The 22842-nt window shown below is 51.7% G+C and overlaps 3 protein-coding genes and 1 long non-coding RNA gene across 6 annotated transcripts; 2 read left to right on the top strand and 2 right to left on the bottom strand.

Annotated features, from left to right (window-relative positions):
- The first annotated feature begins 6 nt into the window (after window positions 1-6).
- LOC105308630 (zinc finger protein 132) lies at window positions 7-4103 on the top strand. The gene is made up of 3 exons (XM_011384620.2): window positions 7-636; window positions 1121-1243; window positions 1888-4103. The coding sequence occupies exons 1-3, from the start codon at window positions 435-437 to the stop codon at window positions 3501-3503; spliced, it is 1941 nt and encodes a 646-aa protein (XP_011382922.1). The 5' UTR covers window positions 7-434; the 3' UTR covers window positions 3504-4103.
- LOC111733649 lies at window positions 3473-7574 on the bottom strand. Its single transcript, XR_002778081.1, has 3 exons — window positions 6905-7574; window positions 4468-5194; window positions 3473-3578 (listed from the first exon to the last, which is right to left on the bottom strand). It is a non-coding gene; the product is annotated as an uncharacterized LOC111733649 (long non-coding RNA).
- Window positions 7575-7746: 172 nt separating this feature from the next.
- Window positions 7747-14530, top strand: LOC105308646 (zinc finger protein 132-like). 2 transcript variants are annotated; one of them, XM_023525690.1, is made up of 3 exons: window positions 7747-8049; window positions 10000-10126; window positions 11432-14530. In XM_023525690.1, exons 1-3 carry the CDS (start codon window positions 8035-8037, stop codon window positions 13330-13332), a joined length of 2043 nt encoding a protein of 680 aa, XP_023381458.1. In that variant the 5' UTR covers window positions 7747-8034; the 3' UTR covers window positions 13333-14530. The 2 variants fall into 2 exon arrangements, with proteins under 2 accessions (XP_023381458.1, XP_023381459.1); XM_023525691.1 differs by having other exon boundaries at window positions 9958-10126.
- A 1065-nt stretch (window positions 14531-15595) lies between these two features.
- ZNF584 (zinc finger protein 584) lies at window positions 15596-22836 on the bottom strand. Of its 2 annotated transcripts, XM_011384618.1 has the most exons (4): window positions 22811-22836; window positions 21957-22107; window positions 18495-18617; window positions 15596-18020 (listed from the first exon to the last, which is right to left on the bottom strand). In XM_011384618.1, the coding sequence occupies exons 1-4, from the start codon at window positions 22826-22828 to the stop codon at window positions 16951-16953; spliced, it is 1362 nt and encodes a 453-aa protein (XP_011382920.1). In that variant the 5' UTR covers window positions 22829-22836; the 3' UTR covers window positions 15596-16950. The 2 variants fall into 2 exon arrangements, with proteins under 2 accessions (XP_011382920.1, XP_011382921.1); XM_011384619.1 differs by lacking the exon at window positions 18495-18617.
- Window positions 22837-22842: the final 6 nt, after the last annotated feature.

The raw sequence follows: 22842 nt of genomic DNA, 5'->3' as shown, positions 1-22842 counted from the left end.
GCTACCTGAATATATCAGGGGAGTGATGGTGGTGGCTTGGCCAGAGTGGTCACTGCAGTTGGGAGAAGGGGTTCGATTCTGGATCTGCCTTTTAACTTAAGCAAGCCAGATTTTCTGATGTGGAGGGTGTGAGAGAGAAGCAGAAGTAGGGATGTCCCATGGATTTTGGCCTCAACGATGAGAACGCAGAAGTGAATGGACTGAGCCGGGGAAGTCGGTGGGTGGAGTAGGTTTCAGGGAAGCTCGGGGGGTGGATTTAGACTATGCTGAGGCTGGTGTCCCAGAGACGCCCAAGGATTGAATGGGCAGGTGGACATGCAGGTCTTAAGTTTGGGGAGGAGGATGACCTAGGAGTGTGCAAGGAGGGGGTTTGTCTGGAGGTCACAGACTGCCCACCAGCGTGGAGGGATGTGGGTTCATGGGCCTAGGTCTGGATGGGTTCATCTGTTTTTGCTTTGTTTTCCTGCTGCCTTTTGGTCTGGTTGACTTGGCTGTCCTCCTCATGGCAGGGCTGGGGGACGTTTGAGGATGTGGCCGTGTACTTCTCCCGGGAGGAGTGGGAGCTCTTGGATGAGGCACAGAGACACCTGTACCACAGTGTGATGCTGGAGAACTTGGCACTTGTGGCCTCGCTAGGTAAGGGTGTCACACTCCCCATCTCCTGCTTTAGGCTCTGCCCCTTTTCCTCCCAGAATCAGCTGACTCCCCACAGCTGAGCATGGACGCTGCTGCTTCCTCCCCAGACTGTCTGCTGTGTGTGTAAAACCTGTTTTTTTTTTTTTTTTTCCCTCCAAGGAGCCATAACACATGCCCCTGAAGCCTTCAGTGGAAGGCTTGGAGCCTCAGCCCACCTGGCTGACTCTGTTCAGATCAGTGGCACCTCTATGCTCAGGTTCTGCCCCCTTTTCCTGTCAGACATTTCCAGGAGCCTGGCTGTGCCATGGACTGCAGACAACGACATGGTCTCTGGGCTGTTCCTGTGAGATGCTCTTCAGAGGCTTATTTTGTAATATTGTGTTTCCTTCCCAGTTGCAAAGATGACGCGAGCTCCCTTTGGAGTGTCACAGGGTGGGTTGCCTCGAGCTGGGCCAGCCACTCACCCACCCCGTCTTTCTCCCAGGACCTGCATCTCCCAAGTCCTGTGTGGTTGCCCACCTGGAACAAGGCAAAGATCCCTGGGTGCCTGATAGGGGAGATGTGTCTCCAGCCACTGCAAGAGAGACCTGGAGGGGGCCTGGCTCTGGTGAGTGGGAGCTGGGGGCAGAGGTGACACTGGGGCTGAGCTCACATTGTACTGTGCACTTACCCTGTGTCCTCCAGTGTTTGTTACTGGGGCCAGTAGTCACGCCTTTTTGGACATTTCACTTTCTTGCCATTTCTACTTTGTCCCTGGGCCCTGGACGATGGATGACTACACTGCTCTGATTCCCACATCTCCCCCCTTCTCCTGCTCCCCTCTGTTTGCAGAGCCATCCACATTTGCCTCTGGTCATTGTGTAAGGGGATGGGTACGTATCCTCATACAGACTTGAGCATGGGATGCCAGCTGCAGCTGGATTATCCTGGGCTCATGCACACCACTCTTTGTGCCTCTTTCCTGTCAGAGATCTCCTGGGGCCTGCCTTTACTGAGTCCTCTTGAAAACTGAGGAGTGAGTTGGAGTCCCTGCCTCTCCTCTCATCCTGAATCCCACCCCTGTGTTCTCACATGGCCTGAGGCCTTGCCTCTTGTGGCCTTCCTGAGCCCAGTCCTGCACTGCTGGCTCTACCTCACCCTGACTTGATCCTTCAGACTCATTGTGAATGTGTCAGACACGCATCCCTGAAGGGGCTTCCCTCTCCCAGCAAATGTAAGATAGACCCTTCAGCAGCATTTCTATGCTTTCAGGTTGTTGGTATGGAACAGAGGAAATCCCTCCTGGACAGTGTGCTTCTGTAGGAGTGCTCCAGTTCGGGACCTCTAAGGCAAGTCCTTGCACCCAGAAAGATAACCCCTGTGACATATGTGGCCCATTCTTGAAAGACATATTACACCTGGCTGAGCACCAACGGATACATCCCAAGCAGAAACCATACAAATCTGAGGCATGTGGGAAAGGCTTAAGGCACAGTGCAAACTCTTGCCAGCACCGGAAGGAGCACAGTGGAGAGAAACTCTTCACATTCAGGGAGTGTGGCAAGGATGTCTTGGACAGTCACGACCTCCTCAAGCACCATGCTAACTATAGTGAGGGGAAGCCCCACAAGAGCACCGAGTGCAAGAAGGCCTTCCTGTCCAGCTCCAGTCACCACCAGCCATGGGGAGTCCACACTGCACAGAAACCCCTCAGGTGTGGTGGCTGTGGGAAAGCTTTCCCAAGGGCCTTTGCGCTGCTCGACCACCTGGTGACTCACTGTCAAGAGAGGCCCTTCCGGTGCCCAGCAGGTGGAAACATCTCCAAGGAGAACTCAACCCTTCTCAGTCACCCAAAAATTCACACTGGAGAAACATCCCACGTGTGTAAGGAATGTGGGAAGGCCTTTGGCCACCTGTTTAAACTAAGGACGCACCAGAAAGTTCACACTGGAAAAATGCGTTACGACTGCAGTGAATGTGGGAAAGCCTTCACCCGCAAACACTCACTCATTCAGCACCAGAGAGTCCACACTGGAGAAAGGCCATATGAGTGTGGGCAGTGTGGAAAAGCCTTCACTCGCAGCTTCCATGTTGTCCGCCACCAGAAAGTGCACAACACAGAAAGGCCTTATGAGTGCCGACAGTGCCGGCGAGTCTTTAGCTGTATCTCCAACTTTGTTGAGCACCAGAAAATACACACTGGAGAAAGGCCTTATGAATGCGGTGAATGTGGAAAAGCCTTCATTAACAGCTCCCATCTGATTCGGCACCAGAAAGTTCACAACACAGAAAGGCCTTTTGAGTGCAGCAAATGCGGAAAAGCCTTCCGGCAAACCTCCAAACTTATTCTCCATCAAAGGAGTCACACGGGAGAAAGACCTTATAAGTGCAACCAGTGTGGAAGAGCCTTCAGCTGCCCCTCCAACCTCATTCCGCACCAGCGAATTCACACTGGAGAGAAGCCTTATGAGTGTTCTGAATGTGGGAAAGCCTTCAGCCAAAGCTCTGCCCTCATTCAGCACCAGAAGGTTCACACCAGAGAAAGGCCTTATGAGTGCAGTGAATGCGGGAAAGCCTTCAGCTATAGTTCTAACCTTGTGAAGCACCGGAAAGTTCACACTGGAAAAAGGCCTTATGCATGCAGCCAGTGCGGGAAAGCCTTCAGCGAAAGCTCCATCCTCAGCCAGCACCAGAGAGTTCACACTGGAGAAAAACCCTATGAGTGTAGCAGATGTGGGAAAGCTTTCCGCTACAGCTCGAACCTCTCTAAGCACCAGAAGGGTCACTCTGGAAAAAAGCCTTTTGAGTGCAGTGGGCACAGAGATGCCTTCAACCAGAGCTCCAGTAGCACTGAGCACCACCGAGGTCACACCAAAGAAAGGCCTTAGGAGTGTGGCAAATGTGCAGAAACATGAGCTGGGGCTTCCTCCTTGTTTGCCATAAGAGGACTCCTGAGAAAATGTCTGTAAAAGAAAACTTTGTGAAGAAGCCATCCAGAAATGGAAATTTGCACATTCTAACACCCCTACCAGGACATTGCCTGAGTATCAGATATGTGGGAAGTTTTCAGGGGCTACATTGCACTTTCTAACCTGTCCAGGTGTTTTGCCATATTATGTCACTGCCAGACGCCATCTGACCTCTACCAGCTGGCAGGTCCCCACAGCATGTGCCTGTCACTTTAACATACTCAGGGAAAGCAGGCCTTGTGCTCTCTCATTCCCTGGAGGGAGCCATGAGTGATGGGCACCTTTTGGGGTGACCTAACGTTCCACCTTTTCACTGTCCCCAGTGGTTCAAGTTTTGTCCTGACCTAGTTCTAGGAGGACCTGGAGTCTGATGAATTCTAGAGGTTCCCCTTCTTCACATGCATTGTTGACTCTACAGATGGTGCCTATGATGGGTTTATCTATCCTTCAAACCACCCAGTCCCAGAACTGCCTGCCTCCAGAGTGTGTGATAATAAAGGCCTTATAGTTGAAGCCATCTATAATTCTGGGACTCCATTCACTGTGTGTGGGGAGAGCCTGAGAACAGACTTGGACTCTAACAGTGTAAAGAGGGGAAACGCTTTTTTGGTAGGGCCCCCGACTTCGACAGGATGACAAGAAACAGCTTGCAGTCTAGTTTAACTTAATTTGCCTTGTGGCCCAAGGCATCCTGGGACAAACTGAGGTCTCTGGGCCAAATCTTGTGTCTGGAAGGCAGGACCAGCTTTTGGGCCCAGACCTTTCTGGAAATTGGGTATTTGATGTGGCAATTTCCAGTACTTCCTGGGCAGCATTCCCTTATTCCTGGGAATGTCACACATTCCCCGGTAGTGTTGAGAGGCCACTGTCTGCTGGGACCTACCTATGAGTAAGGCCCCTGGAGTCCAGTATCTGTAGGTAGGTGTCACTGGATATAAGACTTACAGGGTCCAGGCTGAACCATAAATGGGTGCGAAAACAGTGGGCTCGAGGTTATGGAATTGGAGACTGGCAAACGGAGGAGGTACGGCTGCTGCTGTGCCTGGGTTACATCATACCCACTCACAAGAACTGATTGTGCTTGCTCTGCATTCACTGACGACGTGGGTAGCTGGAAATCAGCCATGGTGGAGTTCATACCACAAAAATTAGCAAGCAAGCAAGCAAGCAAACAAAACAAAACAAAACAAAAACAAACTCTGAGAAAACCTGATTTGCAGTGTTTGCAAAATTTGTTGACAGTGACCTTGGCCACAGGAGAGAGTCAGCTCTGTGGGCTTTGGGATCCTGCACACTCTCACTTTCTCCTCCAACAAGTGTGATGCTCTTTTAGAACAGGCACAATTAGCAGTGTGCTGCTCACTGCCAGAGCAAAGAATCCAAAGGTGTTGTGGGTTCCTATAGCTACCTTGGGTTGTTCACTTCAAGGCATCTCTGCACAGGCAGGAACCAGGGACTGAGAGAAGAGATCCAGTATTCCAGGTGAGCGTGGTGGCCATGGCCCTAACCATCTGCTGGTTTTTGCTGCCAATGAGGCAGGGCTGTCCCTGGATACAGGGGTGAGAGTTGGTAGAATCAGCATATTGTTGTTTTCCCATTTTCTGGTTTTCCTAGAGGAATGAGAGATCTGAATTTTTATGTGTAGACTCTTGACTTTATAAATGTTGAAAACTACTTTCTAAAAACTTTTATACAAAGTCTGTATATATATACTGCATATGTGTTCCTCAGTCAGCACTTGTGACTCTCAGAAAATAAGCAAACCAGGCTATAGGGAGCCCACGGGTCCCCACACATGAAGGCCCTGGGCCCTCAGAATTTTGCCCCACAGCACGTAGCATGGGTAGTGGCACTGCTGCTGCCACTGAACTCGGGATGACTCTCTTCACCCCCCACTTCCCTGAAGGTGACCACATAAGAGATGGCATCCCAGACCAGCTTGTGCTCAGCCAAGCATGTGGCAAGTCGGCCTAAGCTCTCCCCAGCATCCCAAGGAATCAGCGCACCCCTTGGACTCAGACCATCCCTGAGTCCATAATTGTCTTCTAGTAACATTGGGGGCTTGGGATCAGAGTAAAAATCCAGTAGAACCTTAGGGCCTCAGGCCTCCAAGCAAAGGATAGGCATAGATCTCAAGAGCGCAATTCCTTGTACCCGTGTGGTCAGCCATGGTTGGATACACATAACACTGCCCGCTGTGCAAGGGTGATGTCTTTTACCTGCCTTCCAGGGCTCTGTGCACCTCAGCCAACTTAGTAGAGCCTTAGTAGTTCCTCGGTGATGCCAGAACAAACCAAACAAAGGATCAGTTTCTCAAGAACTATTTAAAGATACGTATCAGCTAAGGACATGTTAAGAGGAGGACAGGCCAGTGGTGGAGGACCCAGCCATAGAGGGTGGATGGAGAAAGGTTGAGAGAAAAAGGCATGGCTACTCACTTTCGTGCCAGGGCAACAGAGGGTACAGGTCAGGTACCAGATGAGACAGCAGCCCACTGCCACAGGCCCTCTCAAAATTTTCTTGCACTCACCAGGACTGGTGCTCCAAAGGCCACTCTGGTTATTTCCTGATTTGAGCTGCCTCGTCCACCAGCCAGATCTTGCAGTGTTCATGTTGGGTGACTGCATTGTGGGGGTGGGGGGTGGGGGTTGGAGGCAGTAATTCTCCCAGGGGATAAAGTGGTTTGGGAGAGGTTAGTCCCAGGTTAGGGTGATATGCCCCATGACAGATCAGGGTGCGTGTGTCACCTCCACTCAGAGGTCTCCAGACAACTCAGACTCTACACTCACAAATCCAACTGCTAATCTACCCCCCAAAAGTCCTCCTCTTGCCAACCTCCGATGTCTACAGGCAGCACCCCATTCTTCCTAAACACTTTGGATGGTCTTTCATCTCTAACTTACATTCACTCCCCCTGTGTAGCAGGAAATCCCATCGACTCCATTTTGAAAAATCTATTATTTTTCTGATCATTTCTTCTGATCATTTCTTCTACCTCTCCTGCTTCTATCCTGGACAGGCCACCGTTACAACCGTCCTGAAGAATACTGCAGCAGCGTCCTCATGAATCTCTTTGCTCTCGCCCCCGCCCCCCACAACCCCTCTCCCCACAGTGTGTTCACTCAGTATCCGTTGGGATACTTGCAAAATCCTAACTCAGGCCATCCTTCTATTAGCATTTTGTATGTACTCAGCCCGCCAACAGAGGCGGTGCCTCTCTCCTCACACTCTCGGGTCCCTGCAGTGGGGACAGACTCTCAGGTCAGCCTCACCACTGAGTCATTGCGCATGCACATCTGCCTGCACCCTCCACATCTTACCGCACTGGATTCTGAAACAAAGACTTGTGAAAGCTTCGCCGTCCTGATTGCTGAGGCCTGGGGCTCAGTGGGCGAACTTAGGACACAGGGGCTCGGAGTCCAGCCGGGTGGGGCCAGGAGAGCCTTCCTCACCGGTGTCTAGTAGATCTGCTTACTTGTCACGCCCGCAGTCCAGCCACGTGCTGGGTCCTGACGGGCGGCTGTTGAGCCTCCGTCTCCCGCTACATACAGCACACGGCATGCCAAGGGCACCGGCAGGCTTTCACGGAGGCCCTGACGGACGCCCCCGCGCGATGCGGCCCGAGGGCCCAGGGCCGCCCTACGGCCGGGGTCTCCCCGCTTCGCGGAGGCCTGACATTCGCTGCGGTCACGGCGGGTACAGGGCACTAAGGTGGGACGTCCAGACTCTCGTGCCTTCTCCGCTCCTGCTTCCTCTGCGCCATCCACAGCCCGGCACTACGTCCGTCAGCCCTCTGCGGACATAAGCCGCAGAAGCCAAAGCAACTGTCGGACACTGGAAGTCCCGCCCCCGCCGACCGGGCCATACCGAAACACCCCGCCCCTAGGCTATCATTGGTCAGAGTCCCTAAGGCCCGCCCAGAAATCACCTTCTCCGGGGCTATCATTGGCCAGCGCTGGTGCAGCGACACAACGAGGGGCTTTCTGGGTAATGCAGTTCGCGTCTGGGAAAAGTGACGCGACGTCGATTTTTCCTGGTCACCTAGACAACGACCAAGCGGCACCGCGATTGGCTCAGGGAAACGGTGTCCTAGTCCGCGATGGGCTTTGATCCAATCCGGCTCCGAGTGGGGGCGAGCAGAGGATGGGGCGGTCCTGCCGTTGGCGCCATTACTGTCTTCCTTTTGCCGGGGTGGGCATCGCCGCAGGCGGCCGCCACTGGGACCCGAGGAGAAAGGGACGGGGAACTGCCTGGATACTCGCCGCACCTCTGCTCGCACTTTCACCCGTGGATAATAGTTCATCCTGCCTGACCCTAGGTTTTCCCGGATGTGGAAGCGACGAATCGAGTATCCGCCTTGAGTGCCACCGTTAGCTCGCAGTCCTGCCGCCTAGTGGGGGATTGTGGTTTAGATGATCCCGAAGGTTCCGACCGTCCGACACCGTCGCTGATGGACCCTCCGCAGGTGGGTGGAGGTACCTCGGACCCTCCCCCGCGGGATCCTCGCCCTCACGATCCTGGAGCCCCGGTTTAGGGAATGCCGGTGTCCTGGACCTTCGCCTGCACACGAGTCTGGGGTTGTCACTTTCTGTGGCAGTGGGCAGTGGTCACTTTCAGTCTCACCTGATTGTCACTTTCTCCTAACATCCTAAATCCAGGCCAGAGGTTATATGGAGGGGGTTCATGTTTCTGAAATCCTATGGGATAAGGTCTGGAGGGGTGTCAGGCACAGGGACCAGCATTTGCAAACTGCATGCAGGTGATTATAAGGCAGAAGTGTTCAAGAAACTGCAGGTCTCCATTTTGTCTGTTGAAAATAGAGGACGTGGACCAGGTTCAGGCCTAGGATGGCAGACTGAGGGGCCCAGCCTCTATTCAGAGTGTGACGAGAGTCATGGATAGCACAGAGCAGAGGAGGGAGGTGATCTGACTCAGGTCTTAATAGGCTTCCCCTGGATGCTGGGTGGAGAACAGACCGGAGGTGGTGGTGATGGTGATGGGCTTGGAAGCAGGAAGACCATCATGGAGGCGACTGCAGTAGTTCAGATGTGTGCTTTCAGTGGCTGGACCAGAAAGCCTGTGAGGGTAGGAGAGATGGTTGTCTCCTGGATCTGCTTTTTAAGTAGGGTGGGCTAGATTTCCTGATGTGGGGCAGGGAGGTATGTGGGTCTACCCTGACAGGTTTTCCAGATGTGGAAGTTGGTGTGAGGAGTAGACTCCAGAAGGAAGTTAAAGAGTTGAGTTTTGACCATATTGTATTTGAGATGTCCCAGAGGCTGCCACATTGAAGTGTCGAGTGTGCTTCATGCCAGATCCAGGTTGGAGACGGACGGGTTGAGGCTTGTGTGTGGACACTGTGCAGCCGTGTGTTGGGTTCAGGATGGTGACCAAGCTTCTGAGCAGAGAGCAGACTTGGGATAATAAAGTGAAGCATAGATGCAACAGAGCTAGGATGACAGTGGGGCTTGTTGGATTAGTTTACCTCTCTACAGCTCATCAGGTTGAGGGCCTGAGGATTTTGTCAGTCTGGTGGAGTGGCAGAGGCAGAGTCTGGCTGAGCTTAGTCCCCAAGCCAAGGGTGGGGGCCAGTGTTCTGGGATTTGTATATTAGGAAGAGCGAGCACAGCTATGACCGGTCAGGGGACAGCATGTACAGGGGCAGAGATGGCAGAGAGTGGGGATGTTTGAGATCTGCTCATGGTTCCAGGGAGCTGAGGTTTGAAGCAACTAGGCAAGGAGGGGAGGTGTTAACTAAATGTGATGGCTGTCCCTGGAAGTGGGGGGTTTGGAGATCTGGGGCAGGCCAGGGTCAGTATTGGATCCCGGTTGTCTTTCCATGTATGCCATATGCATAGTGGGATATGGGGATTCTAGGGAGATGCCCATGGTGTGGCTCAGGGGTGAGGGTGGCAATGGACATACGAGGATGGCATGGTACACAGAGTGACGTGTACACGGTAAGAGAATGTGAACCAATGGGTCCTGGTCCCAGCAGCTTAAGGTACAAAGGAGAGCCCCAATGTTCTCATATCTGGGGACACAAGGGAAATTGGCCAGTGCCAGTTTAAGGGGTCTGTATTCCAGCTCAGAGCTCAGATACCCTCTATCTGCCCACCTGCCTTTCATTCCTCTAGGTTGGATTGGCCTGGATACAGTGACCAGTGGGACTACAAGGGGAGAGGGACACCAGCGGTGTCAGGACCTGTTATGTGCTCTGAGGTGGGGGCCTGAGGAGTATGAGTTACAGGTGGGTGAGGGGAGTGTGGACTGAGGGGTTTACGAGAAGAGGAGATTCCAGTGGTAGATGTGGCAGAACTCAGTCACAGGTCAAATGCCTAGATGTACCCATTTGACTATTTTGTTTGTTTTTCAGCTCACGTGTTAGCACCCTGGCTCAGCTGTCTTATCATTGCAGAGTCCAGTGACACTTGAGGATGTGGCGGTATGCTTTTCCCAGGAGGAGTGGGGGCTCCTTGATATAGCCCAGAGGCACCTATACCATGATGTGATGCTGGAAATCTTTGAGCTCATGATCTCACTTGGTAAGACACTTATGCTCTGTCCCACCATGGTGACCAGTTTTTGACCAGTGCCTTGTCCCTGTAGAAAGTTCTATTTGTCCCAAAGCCAGACCATGGCTGCTGCTTCCTTCCTAGGTTTCTTGTTGTCGGTGCTGTGGGTGTTGGGACTGGGCTGTGTGCACTCCCCCGACTCTCCCTGAGCAGCCTCATGAGCAATCCTAATAGCTGTTGCCCAGGGTCCTTGTTGGGAACGGAGGCTGGGGATCAGGCATCTCCGGCCTGCCCAGCGGACCCCACCGAGCTTGACCCAGTGTGGGGCCATGCCCAGGTTCTGCCCTTTCCCCAATGAGGCATTTTTAAAGGCATCTTTATTGAGAATATACCGTAAAGTTCATTCTTGTAAAGTATGTTTACACAGTTGTATAAATATCAAAATTTAATTTTAGAACATTTTTATCACCTAAAGGGAAACTTCGTACCTATTGTCAGCCATTCCCCATCCTCCCTCCTCCTCCCAGTCATGGGCAGCCTGCTTTCTGACTATATAGACTTGCTTATTCTGAACATTTCACATCAATAGAATCACACAATGTATGTTTTTCTGTGTCAGGGTTGCACTTTGCATAATGTTTTTAAGGTTCATCCATATTGTAGCACATACCAGTCAGTGCTTCATTCCTTTTTATGGTCGAAAAATACTTCATTGTGCGCATACACCACAGTTTGTTTATCTGTTCGTTAGTTGGCGGACAGTAGCTTGCTTCTTCCACTTTTTGGCTATTATGAAAAATTCTGCTATGAAATACAAGTTTTGTGTGGCTATGTTTCCATTTCTCCGGGGTAGATATATAGGAGTGGAATGGCTAAACTTTTTTAAACTGGCACCACCATTTTACGTTCTCACTGCAGAGCATGAGCTTTTGTTTCCCAACTTCCTCAACATGTGTTGGGTCTTTTTTCTCATCGCCATCCTCGTGTGTGTGAAGTGGTATCTCATTGTGCTTTTTATTTGCATTTGTCTAACAACTAATGATGTTGAACATCTTTTCACGTGCTTATTGACCAGTTGTATGTGTATGTGTCATTTTGTTGAGAAATATTTATTCAAGTCCTTTCCCCATCTCTGCCCTTGCCTCTGGTGAGGCCTCCTGTGTTGTGATTTGACTGTGCATTGTCCTGCACAGCGGGCTTTTCACTCTTATTTTGGCTCCCTTGGCATGTCAGCAATCCCTTGGACCCATTTCTATATGTGTTAGTCACATTTTTGATGAAGTCACTTTTTCCACCAAGTGGAACTCGGTTAACTGGACATTTTTCTGCTTTCAGGTTGTTGGCATGGAGTGGAAGATGAGGGGGCCTGTTCTGAGCAGAATGCTGTAGAAGGGGTGTCACAGGTCGGGATCCTCAGTGCACATCCTTCCACCCAGAAGACTGACACCTGTGACATGTGCGGCCCATTATTGAAAGACATTTTGCACCTAGATGAGCATCAAGGAACATACCCTAATGTGAACCCTTACACATGTGGAGCATGTGGAAGAGGGTTCTGGTTCAGTGCACACCTTGCCCAGCACCAGAAGGTACACATTGGAGAGGAACTTTTCAGATGGGACAAAGACAGGGACTCATTTTTGAAGACCTCTGTAGTCTGCTTGTCAGAGAAGCCCTTCGCTTGCATGAAAGGTGGTAAGCGTGTCTCAGACAGTCATGACCTCCTCCAGCACCTGACCATCAACAGCGGTGGGAAGCCACATGGGAGCAAAGAATGCAGGGAACCCTTCCCACCCAGTTCTAATCTTGAGCAGCTCTTCACATGCAGTGACTGTGGCAGAGACTTCAAGAACAGCTCCGTCCTCCTCACACACCTGAGAACTAACTCTGAAGAGGTTCCATTTAGATGCCTAAGAGTTGGAAATTCCTTAGAGGAGAAATCAACTCTTGTTAATTACCAAAAATCTCACCCTGTAGACACATCGCACGTATGTCAGGATTGTGGGAAGGCCTTTAGTCACCCATCTAAACCGAGGAAACACCCCAAATTTCACACTGGTGTAAAATACTACGAGTGTAGCGACTGCGGGAAAACCTTCAGCCACAACCTCACACTTGTTCATCACCAGAGAATCCACACTGGAGAAAAGCCTTATGAGTGCAGCAAATGTGGGAAGGCTTTCAATAACAGGTCACACCTCACTCGGCATGAGAAAGTCCACACTGGAGAACGGCCTTTTGAGTGTAGCAAATGTGGAAAGGCCTTCAGCCAAAGTTCCAATTTCCTTCGGCATCAGAAGGTTCACACCCAAGTAAGACCATATGAGTGCAGTCAGTGTGGGAAAGCCTTCAGCCGCAGCTCCACTCTCATCCAGCACTGGAGAGTCCACACTGGAGAAAGGCCTTTTGAGTGCAGCGAGTGTGGGAGAACTTTTAACAATAACTCCAACCTTGCTCAGCACCAGAAAGTCCACACTGGAGAACGGCCTTTTGAGTGTAGTGACTGTGGAAGAGACTTCAGCCAAAGCTCCCACCTCCTTCGACATCAGAAAGTTCACACAGGCGAACGGCCTTTTGAATGCAGTGACTGTGGGAAATGTTTTAGCAATAGCTCCACCCTCATTCAGCACCAGAAGGTACACACCGGGCAGAGGCCTTACGAGTGCAGCGAATGCGGGAAAGCTTTCAGTCGCAGCTCCAGCCTCATTCAGCACTGGAGGGTTCACACCGGAGAACGGCCTTATGACTGCAGTGAGTGTGGGAAATCCTTTGCTCACAGTTCCAGTCTTATTGAGCACTGGAGAGTTCACACAAGGGAAAGGCCTTATGAATGCAATCAATGTGGGAAATTCTTTAGACAAAACTCCATTCTCATTAAACATCAGAAGGTTCACACTGGAGAAAGGCCTTATGAGTGCAGCGAATGTGGGAAGTTCTTTAGCCGAAAGTCCAGCCTTGTCTATCACTGGAGAGTTCACACTGGAGAAAGGCCTTATGAGTGCAGTGAGTGCGGGAGAGCCTTCATCAATAACTCTCACCTGGTTCGTCACCAGAGAGTCCACACACAAGAAAGGCCCTACGAGTGTAGCCAATGCGGGAAAGCTTTCAGTGAAAGGTCTACACTTATTCGACACCAGATAGTTCACACCAGAGAAAGGACTTATGAGTGTGGCCACTGTGGGAAAATCTTCAGTCGCCTCTGCAACCTTGCTCAGCATAAAAGGATTCATACCTGAGAGGAGCCTGATGGAAACTGTCTTCGTGAGAAAATTTTCAGCCAAGTCAAACTTCATACATCAGAATTCCCAGAGAAAATACCTGCATGTACCAGTGGTGTGGAAAAAGCCTTCAGAAGCTACTCTGCCTTTTCTGAGCAGCCCAGGAACTTGGGTAATTTGGGTAGGCCTGTCTCCCTGCCCTGCCACCCCACCCCCCAAAGCATACTCCTCCTGGATCCAAATATTTGCAGTGGTTGTCTGCCTCTGCATGCAAAACACTCCGTGTGCCTCCTTCCCCTTTCCTGGAGGGAATCAGGACTGTCCTGGCCTGTTGGAATGGTTCCATTCTCATTGTTTTTGAGAGGCTTAGGGAATGACCTGACCCCACGCTGGTCGAGAGCCCTTGAGGGATGTCCAGTTTGGGCTTCTTAGGAAGGCAGATGGATGCTATTAAGTTGAAAATGTTCCCAATAGTTCTAGTGTTTTTATTCTGGTGTTAATATTCATAACTGTCACCGTGAAGACCAAGTTCTTCTTATGCCAGAGTCACAAAGCATCAGTTTGCTTTGTTACTTAATGTTACGTGTTGCAGCGCTAACCCCATATATGATGGTAATACCAGGCTTAGATGAGGTCAAGAGGGCAAGGCCCCTGTGGTGCGATTAGTGTCCTTGTAAGAAGTGAGATGCCAGGGCTTCCTCCCTCCTCTCCCTGTGGAGACGGCAATAGGATGGCTGTCTACAAGTCAGGAAGAGAGCTTTCACCCAGGAACCTGGATTGAAATTGGCTGGCACCTGGACTGTGGACTTCCCAGCCTCTAGAACTGTGTGAAATTTCTGTTTAAGCTGCCCAGCCTATGGCATTTTGTTATAGCGGCTGGAACAGGCTGAGACACCAAGAGGTGAGGAAGGTCCCCCTCCCCTCCCACGGGCATCTACAGAGCAAAATGGTGTTGGTCTCATTGACTAGTTTAGTCTTATTAGACAGTATCGAACTGAGAATAGTGAGACTTTCAACCCACTGTCCTGCTTAATATGGAGACATGCACGTTTGTTCATAACTGTTCCCAAATTATTTTGTTTACATGACTGACTAAATGGACACTGCCATGCTGACATGGGGTCCAAGCATGTCACACACCGCAGTGAAAATATAAGCACTTTGCATCTGTAGGTGAACCTGAAAAGGCAAGAAACATGCCATCACTAGTCCCTGGTATCAAGCCTTGTGCCCCTTAATTTCATGCCCATGAAGACAAATAGCTGAGGGCTGGTATCCGGCCTGACATAAAAGCATGGAGGACACAAAGAAGAGAAAATTCCAAATGGGATAGTGAGGGGACTCATGAAGAGGGGACATCTCAGCGTACTTGTTGAAGGGATGCTACTGGGAGAGGCAGAGAGAAAGTGGCAGCGGGGGGGGTGGTGGTAATTCCTGAAAGGCTGAGGGCTGTCCAGAGAGCTGCTGGCTGGGGAGTGGACAGTCCCCAGGCAGCTAGGGCAGGCTGTAGCTGCTGGTGCCGGCTTGCCAGGCGACGTTTGGGTTAAAGTGATGGAATGAGAGTCCGATCCGGACTGGTACTTTGAGCAGGTCAAAGAGTCAGAGCCGCCAGGCTTTGTTCTAGATGTCCCAGCAGCGCCAGAAAGCTCTGCCTGCCATCCGCTTCCCAACAGGTTGACTGCTAGGCATGGAACCCCAGCAGGAGACCAGAAGGCGGGTTCAGGGCAAGTGCAGAGGCCCCTTCACCCATGTGCTGGGGGCTGTCCTATGTGATCTAGCCAAGGCCACCCACACAGGGTACAAAGAGCTAAGCTCCAGTGCCCAAGGTCTGCCTGCCCTTATTTACTTGGAGATCTGAGCCTTGCCTGGCTGAGCTGGACTTTTAACTCTACCCCACACAGACTGCCACATGGCAGGCAGACATTACACCAGGGAGGATGGCCTGAGCAGGCCTGGAGGTGGGTAAACACTTTAAGTGTTGGGGGAAAACTGAGCAGACTGACCAAAAACTGCAAGCCTGCCTGCGGTTCTGCCTCGTGTGGTCCTCAACGTTCCTGCCATCAGGAGGCTGGGCCAGAAGAATCACCCCAGTCAGAGGAAGTAGCAGTGGTTTGCAGCCCCACACGTGGTACTGGCTGAACGCTGTGGCCCAAAGCCCCCCTGAGTCAGGGATCTCCCGCTCTCCAAATATGCCCCCGCCTCCCCTAACATCATCCAGCTAATGTCCTGACAGGAGGCAGCTTCAGGACCAGGGACAGCTACAGCCAACACGCAAGATTTGCTGAACTGACATTTTATTTACCTTTTGGAAAAAATTGTTTCCAAAAATTGTTTCCAACGTTTTCTAAATCAGAAGGCCCTAGAAACCAAATCTGGATCCATATGTTGATTCGGCCACTTCTCTCCCTTGAGTCCAGGGACAGTGGCAGCAAAAACAGTGAAGGCCATGGTGTGCGGACATCAGGAACACTGGCCAGGTCACAGAAGCCACACCCCTGGACTAAAGGATCTTTCTTGGCCATGAGTGACCGGGCCCCAGAAAGCAGAGGATCAGAGGACCTGCAGACGATCTGCTGACAGGGACTTTGGCCACAAGGAACAGGTCGGTGATTCTCGAGAAGTCCTGCAACGCTCTCCCACAAAACCTCAGCTGCTGGCATGTTTGCAGGTGCCGCCGTAGCAGCAGCTCAGACTCCTGGTGCACGACGCCCCACTCCTTATCTCTTCACTCAGTATTTCTGTCCCCAGCTACTTTCCAACAGGCCCCTGTGGGTCTCACGGTCAGTCTGGAACATACTTCGACGTTACAGATTTCAGAGACCATGGTTTTTGAGCTGACTGACCAATGCTGGAGGCTGAAGAACATCCCCTGGGAACGAGGGCCCAGCTCACGGTGTCCCTAGAGATGTGGAGATTTTCCATCTACTCCCTCGTTCTTCCGTGTGAGCTTGGAACCAGAAATAAAGCTCACGTCTAGGCTGCACAATTCACCCACAGAGCCCTTCACGCTCTCCCTAGCGGTTTCAGGCCCCAATGCAAATTAGGCTGTCCTTGACTGGGGCTGTTTCCTGCCACCCTGCTGTCCCCACTAAGGCAGACAAAAGTCAGGCACACGCCTAGAAGCTATTCCGTCTACTCAGTTCAATTTTGTTTTCTGTCCCCCCACACAGGGATCAGAAACTCTGGTATTGGAGCAGTCTAAACAAGGCCTTTATAGCTGGGCAGTGCAGAGCAGTTTGGGACAGTTCCGGCGCTGGACAAAACCATGACAGGCGCCACGTGTGGTGTCAACAGCATCCATGAAAATGGTTAAGCCTCCCTGGACGCCCCCAGTGGACACTGCTCAGCTAGTCCTGGCCAGAGCAAGGTCCTGTCCTCAGCTGACCGGTCGGGAGGGGACGAGCCTGGCATGGGCCCACCACTCGATTCTGTCCTCCACAGAGTGGGGAGCAGGGAGGCCTTCTGGCCCTGAGCGCCGTGGGATGACGGGTGCACGTCACGGGGACCTGCCAGCTGGAAGACATGGGATGGCTTCTGTCACAGCCGGGGCAAGTCAGAGCACAGCACAGCTCCCACAAGCAACCCACACACCGGCCTCCCCCCAGCATGAGTGTTGGGGTGTGGCCCTGTGCAGCCTCAGAGAGGCCCTCGTGCTGCACCGGGTGCTGGCGCGGGTGAAGGCCTCCCCGGGCCCCGGCCCGTGGCCGCGGTGGCGGCGTGGACCTTTGCGTGCTGCAGGAGGGTGGAGCTGTGCTTGAAGGCCTTGCCGCACGCGGCGCACGCGTGGGGCCTGTCCTCGGTGTGGAAGCGCTGGTGCCGGTTGCGGTAGGACCTGGTGGTGAAGGCCTTCCCGCAGCGGCTGCAGGCGTAGGGCCGCTCCCCGGTGTGCGCCTTGCGGTGCTGGTAGAGGCCGGAGCGGGTCACGTAGGCCCTCCCGCACTGCTCGCACGCGTACGGCCGCTCCCCGGTGTGCACCCGCCGGTGCAGGACGGAGCTGTGGCTGTACTTGAAGGCCTTCCCGCACTCCCGGCACGCAAACGGCCGCTCCCCGACGTGCACCCGCCGGTGCCGGATGAGGGTGGACAGCACGCTGAAGGCCCGGCCGCACTCGCCGCAGGCGTGCGGCCGCTCGCCCGTGTGCACTCGCCGGTGCAGGGCGAGCGCGTCCTTGCGGTTGAAGGTCTTCCCGCACTCGCCGCATTCAAAAGGCTTGACGCCCGTGTGCACCTTCTGGTGCTTCCTCAGCTTAGACGGGTAGCTGAAGGCGCGCCCACAGTCTGCGCACACGTGCGGCGCCGCCGGCCTGGGGCCTCCCTGGTGACCCACAAGGGCCGAGTGCTCCTTGGGGGCACGTGCACCCGCGGGGCACCGGAGGGTCCTCTCTGCACAGCGAGTCACCAGGTGGTCGAGCAGCGCGAAAGCCCTCTGGAAGGCGGCCCCGCAGCTGCCGCACCTGAGGGGCTCCTGCGCGGCACCCGTGCCCGGTGGCTGCTGGCGACAGGAGCCAGGCCAGAAGGCCGCCTTGCGCTCCTGGCTCCCGCGTGGCTTCCCCTTGCCATGGGTGGCCCAGTGCTGCAGGTGGCCTAGCATGGCAGGGATGTCCTTCCCAGACTCCCCACACAGCAGGTGCTTCTCTGACAGAGGCACTCCGCAGCTCTTCACCTGCTGGGGAGGGGCTTCCTCGGTGGTCCGTCTAGGCAGACAACCTGAAGTGGAGCCAAGACAGTTACCTGGAGCCAGACCAGAGGGAGGAGACGCCTTCCCCACTACTGTCTGTCAGACACCCCAGAAGGAGGCCATGGAACTGCTAGGAGGCGTCTGGGGAAGGTCTGGGCGAGAAAGGGCTGGCCCGGCACATCAGGGCCCTGCCAGAACAGACTAGGGAGGACCTCGGCGGGGACGAGGACACAAAGACCGGAGCGGTGCCAGGAGAGGTGGGGCCTCTCGGTCACTCCTCTGTAACGGGCTTCAAGCAGGGACTTGGCTGCTGACAACGGTGGCCACTAGGAAGAGGCTACATCACGGCACAGATGGCAAAACCACATGGCATGTCCAGAAGGGAGAGGGAAGGTGGGAATGAGGTGCGGCCACTGGCCTCAGCACCGAAATGCCAGTGCACAGACACCCAGAGGGCTGGTGAGCCCACCACTGAAACCAAGGCATCCCCCAGCCCCACTCACCAAGACCGGGACCCCTCCCGGCCTCTGCTCTGCTGACCAGAGTCATGTCCACTATACTGGGCACCCAGGGCTCTTCTTCACCCTCCAGCTGGGCAACCACATGGGCCCTTGAAGGTGCAAATCCTAGAAGGGAGAAATATAAGAGGCCAGCCCGAGCCGAAGCTGACCCAGCCCACCACGTGCACAGGAAGCTTGTGTCGTCACGGCAAAAAGATGGAAACTGAGTATTAGGAAACAGGCCTCCTCTGCTCACTTAAATACTTGTTGAGATGATAGAGCTCATGTTGTGTTTTACCACGATTGTTTAATAAAGAATCTCCATGGAGCGAAATCCACGTAGCTGAAATAAGAAAAAACAATCATAGTTGGAGACGTCAATTTCTAACTTTCAATAATGGATAGAACCACCGGGCAGAAAATGAACAAGGATGTAGCACTCGAATAATACTAAAACTCAACTAGACCTAATAGACGGCCATAGAACATGCCACCTAACGAAAGCGGATAGATACACAGTCTGCTCACACTCTCACATGCACACGGAGCGGTCTCCAGAACAGACTGTCTGCCAGGACGTCTGAAATCCACTGAGGGCATACGAAGTATGTTCTCTGACTACCAAGGAATTAAAATAGGAAGCAACGACAGAAAAGAAAGTTGGGAAACTCACAAATGTATGGACTTTAAATAAGACACTCCTAAACATCCACAAAGAAAATTAGAAACACTTCGAGATACATGAACATGAAAACACATCAGACAAAAGTAAAAAGCAGTGTTTAGAGGCAAAATGATAGCTACAAACACCTCCATGCCGTTTTACTCAAAACACCCCTGACACCAAACATGCGGGGAGTTTTCTCACTATTTCTCCAACTCTTTGACATCAACCGGGCGTCCAAGGATTCAATTCCATCCCGACACTAACTACTCATTATTAGTGTCTGACCGCACAGGTTCAGAGCTCAGTCCCACAAGACTGCCCCACTTCCGACGCCAATAGAAAGTCCCAGGCCTCTCGTACTTCTGACCAACGAGCTGTAAGTCAGGGATTCCCACAATTATTGATCCCTCCTCAGGTTCAATAATTTGCTAGAACTCAGGCTCATAGAACTGAGGAACAGAGTTAACTTAGATGACCAGTTTATTATAAAGGATATGACTCAGGAACAACCCAAAGGAAGACGTGCAAAGGGCAGGGTGTGTCGGGTGGGAGTTGAGGAGGTAGGGGGTAAGGAGCGTCCACGCCCTCCAGTGGGGCCACTCTGCCAGCACCTCGATGTGTTCACCAATCCAGAAGCTCTCCAAATATCGTTCAGAAGTTTTTATGGAGGTTTCTCTATAGAGGCGTGATTGATTAAATCATTGGTTGTTGGTGACTGACTCAATCCCCAGCCCCTTCCCTCTCTGGTGGGAGGTGGTTAGAGGGTGGGAGGATGGTAAGGGGTGGCTGAAAGTCCAACCCTCCCATCACAGCTTGGTCTTTCTGGTGACCAGCCCACATCATGAAGCCATCTAGAGGGTCCCAGCCACCAGTCATCCCATTAGCATAGAAAAGACACTCTCATCACTCCAGAGATTCCAAGGGTGTTAGGAGCTGTGTTCCAGGAACTGGAAACAAAGTAAAAATATAAATATGTTTCTTATTTTGTCACTACACCAATATTTAAAAAGATCGCAAACCAATAACCAAACTTTATACCTCAAGGAACAGGAAACAGAAAAGCAGCTAAATTCAAATCTAGCAGAAGGAAGGAGATAACAAAGAACAGAGAAAAATGAAATAGAGATCGAAAAAACAAAATCAATGAAACCAAAATCTGGTTCTTTGAAAAGATCAACAAAATTGACAAACTGTTCGACTGACAACAAAAAAATAGAAGACTCGATTTATTACAAGCAGGAATGAAAAAGGGGACATCACTAACAACCTTACAAAAACGGAAAGGACTTGAGGAAAAATTACAAACAACCGTACGGCCACATGTTATATAATGGGTAAAATGGACAAACTATCAACACTGACTCAAGAAGAAACAGAAAATCGAAATAGGCTTTAAGAAAAAAAAAAAAAAAAATTGCCCCCACAGGGGAAAATAATGTCTAGGCCCAGACGGCTTCGCCGGTGAATATTAACACTGAAATAAGAATTAACACCATTCTTACTTCATTCTAGAAAACAGAAGAAAAGGAAACATTTCCCAACTCATCCATTGAAGCCAAAATTAGCCTCATACTCGATCCAAACAAAGACATTACGAGAACATAAAACGTCGTCATTGAGAACTCTCATGAATACAGATGCAAAACTCAACAAAACACTAGCTAACCGAATGCAGAAATATGTAGCAAGGATCGAAACCACGAGAGTGGGATTCATCCTAGTTGTGCAAGGTCGAAGGTATGAAAATCAATTACTGTGGTACACCATGTTAACAGAACAGAGGACAGAAATCACACAATCATTTCCATATACATGGGAAAGCATGAGACACAATCTAATGACCTTTCATGAAAAAACGCATTCAACCAACTAGGAAGAGAAGGGAATTTCCTCACCTGAAAAGGGCATCTGCAAAAAACCGACAACTAACATCATACTTGCTAGTGAGAGACTGAATGCTTTTCTCATAAGATTGGGATCAAGATAAGGATGTTTACTCTTACCAACTCAATTCAATAAAGTACTGGAGGTTCTAGCCAGGTCGATTAGGCAAAAGAGGAAGTAAAAATAGTTGTAGATGACATGATACTAATATATGGATAATACCAAGGAATCCACTAAAAAAAAAAAAACTATTAGAACTAGAAAATGAGTATGGCAAGGTTGCAGGACACGAGATCAGTATGCAAAACTCAATATTTCTATACACTAGCAATAAACAATCCAAAATGAAATTAACAATTCCACTAAAAATAGCATCGAAGAATAAAATCTTTAAGTATAAATTTTAGCCTTGTACACTGAAAACGACCACAAACTGTTGCAAAAATTATAGAACTGCTAAACATGTGGGAAGACGTCTCATATTCATAGACTGAATGATATTAAGATGGCAGTACTCCCCAAACTGATCTACTGATTTCAATTCACAGCTCAAGCCTGGCCCAGGGAGGGCCCTATACAATTTCTTTCCGAGGAAGAAGGCAAACCCAGAGCACAGAGAGACCATGTCCTCATCAGAGTCACAGGGCCAGGAAGGGGCAGAACTGGTGGGATTTGTTGGGAAAACTGTAAACATCTGAACCTCAAACCTTACCCCAGATAGCTGCAGGGCGTTGAGGATGGTAACAGGGCTGTTCAGAGAGGCGGAGAAGAGCACACAGCCCAGTCTGGTACTCACAGCACCAAACACAGGGAACCCAGGAAGAAAGCAGCCTCTGTGGTGGGGCTTTAGGATGTACAGAACTTCCCACGGCGACAAGGCAGAGGCGGTCAGTCTGTTGGAGAGTGACACCTACCCAGCGAGATAATGAGTGCGAAGTTCTCCAGCATCACATCACGGTACAGGCACCTCTGGGTCGAATTTAGGAGACTCCACTCCTCCCGGGAGAAATACACAGCCACATCCTCAAAGGTCACTGGGTCCTGTGATGATGGATTCAGCTGAGCCTTGGGGTCAAAGGTGAGCAGAAAAGCCAACTAAAATTTAAGTAGAGAAACACATCCAGGCCCTTGACCCACTGACATCTTTCCCTTTGGGCCCCACCTCGCCCCCATCTCACACATGCCTTCATACCTCCGCCCCTACCTAAGACCCCACCTCAGAGGATGACCAGGGCCTCCAGTACCGCTAGTGCCTGTCTTCTGTTACTACTGGATGCTGCATCCAGCTCAACGACGGGGCTGGTGACCAGACAGATACCTTCCATGTACCTGGCCAGGCACACAGGCCCCACCTGATCTCCTGCTGGGCCTTCCCTCTCAGGCACAAGGACGTGGTCCCAGGGCCCTTCCGTTTGTCTTTCTGCCCACCAGGCACGTTGACCCTTTATACCACAGCACGTGAGAACGCCACACCCCCGGCACAACTTCATCAGTTCGCCCCACGGGCAACTCACTGAACTCGCCACACGCCGGTTCTGCACATGGTGTCTCTGGTGACACTACGGAGAGCACCCACGATTCCATCCTGCCCCAGGTTAGACCCGCACCTCCATGGCCTCCCCCAGCTCTGCACTGAACCCTTCAACCGGACTCGTTCCCAGCGTCAACTCTCGGCCGTCCTCCACAGATCTTTGCACGGCTGTCCCCTCCCCTGCCACAGCCTTTTTCACTCCTGGGCTCACTCAGAACCTGGCCCCTTTCCATTCACCTGCGTCTCTTCGGCCATCGGCACCTGCGGGC

The sequence above is a fragment of the Pteropus vampyrus genome, unplaced genomic scaffold (assembly GCF_000151845.1).
Source record: "Pteropus vampyrus isolate Shadow unplaced genomic scaffold, Pvam_2.0 Scaffold602, whole genome shotgun sequence".
In the NCBI taxonomy this organism is placed as follows: domain Eukaryota; kingdom Metazoa; phylum Chordata; class Mammalia; order Chiroptera; family Pteropodidae; genus Pteropus; species Pteropus vampyrus.
Note: the sequence above shows the minus strand (reverse complement) of the source record. Positions and strands in the feature narration are given on the sequence as shown.

What these genes read in the sequence shown, in the direction of transcription:
- LOC105308646 (XM_023525690.1), top strand. An exon ending in TGAGCTCATGATCTCACTTG is followed by an intron (nt 10,127 to 11,431) that starts GTAAGACACTTA and finishes TTCTGCTTTCAG; the next exon opens with GTTGTTGGCATGGAGTGGAA.
- ZNF584 (XM_011384618.1), bottom strand. An exon ending in CGCACTCATTATCTCGCTGG is followed by an intron (nt 18,618 to 21,956) that starts GTAGGTGTCACT and finishes TCTCCCTTCTAG; the next exon opens with GATTTGCACCTTCAAGGGCC. An exon ending in CGGGAGGGGTCCCGGTCTTG is followed by an intron (nt 18,021 to 18,494) that starts GTGAGTGGGGCT and finishes GCTCCACTTCAG; the next exon opens with GTTGTCTGCCTAGACGGACC.
- LOC105308630 (XM_011384620.2), top strand. Translation starts at nt 435, where the DNA reads ATGGGTTCATCTGTTTTTGCTTTGTTTTCCTGCTGCCTTTTGGTCTGG. An exon ending in GGCACTTGTGGCCTCGCTAG is followed by an intron (nt 637 to 1,120) that starts GTAAGGGTGTCA and finishes TCTTTCTCCCAG; the next exon opens with GACCTGCATCTCCCAAGTCC. An exon ending in CTGGAGGGGGCCTGGCTCTG is followed by an intron (nt 1,244 to 1,887) that starts GTGAGTGGGAGC and finishes CTATGCTTTCAG; the next exon opens with GTTGTTGGTATGGAACAGAG.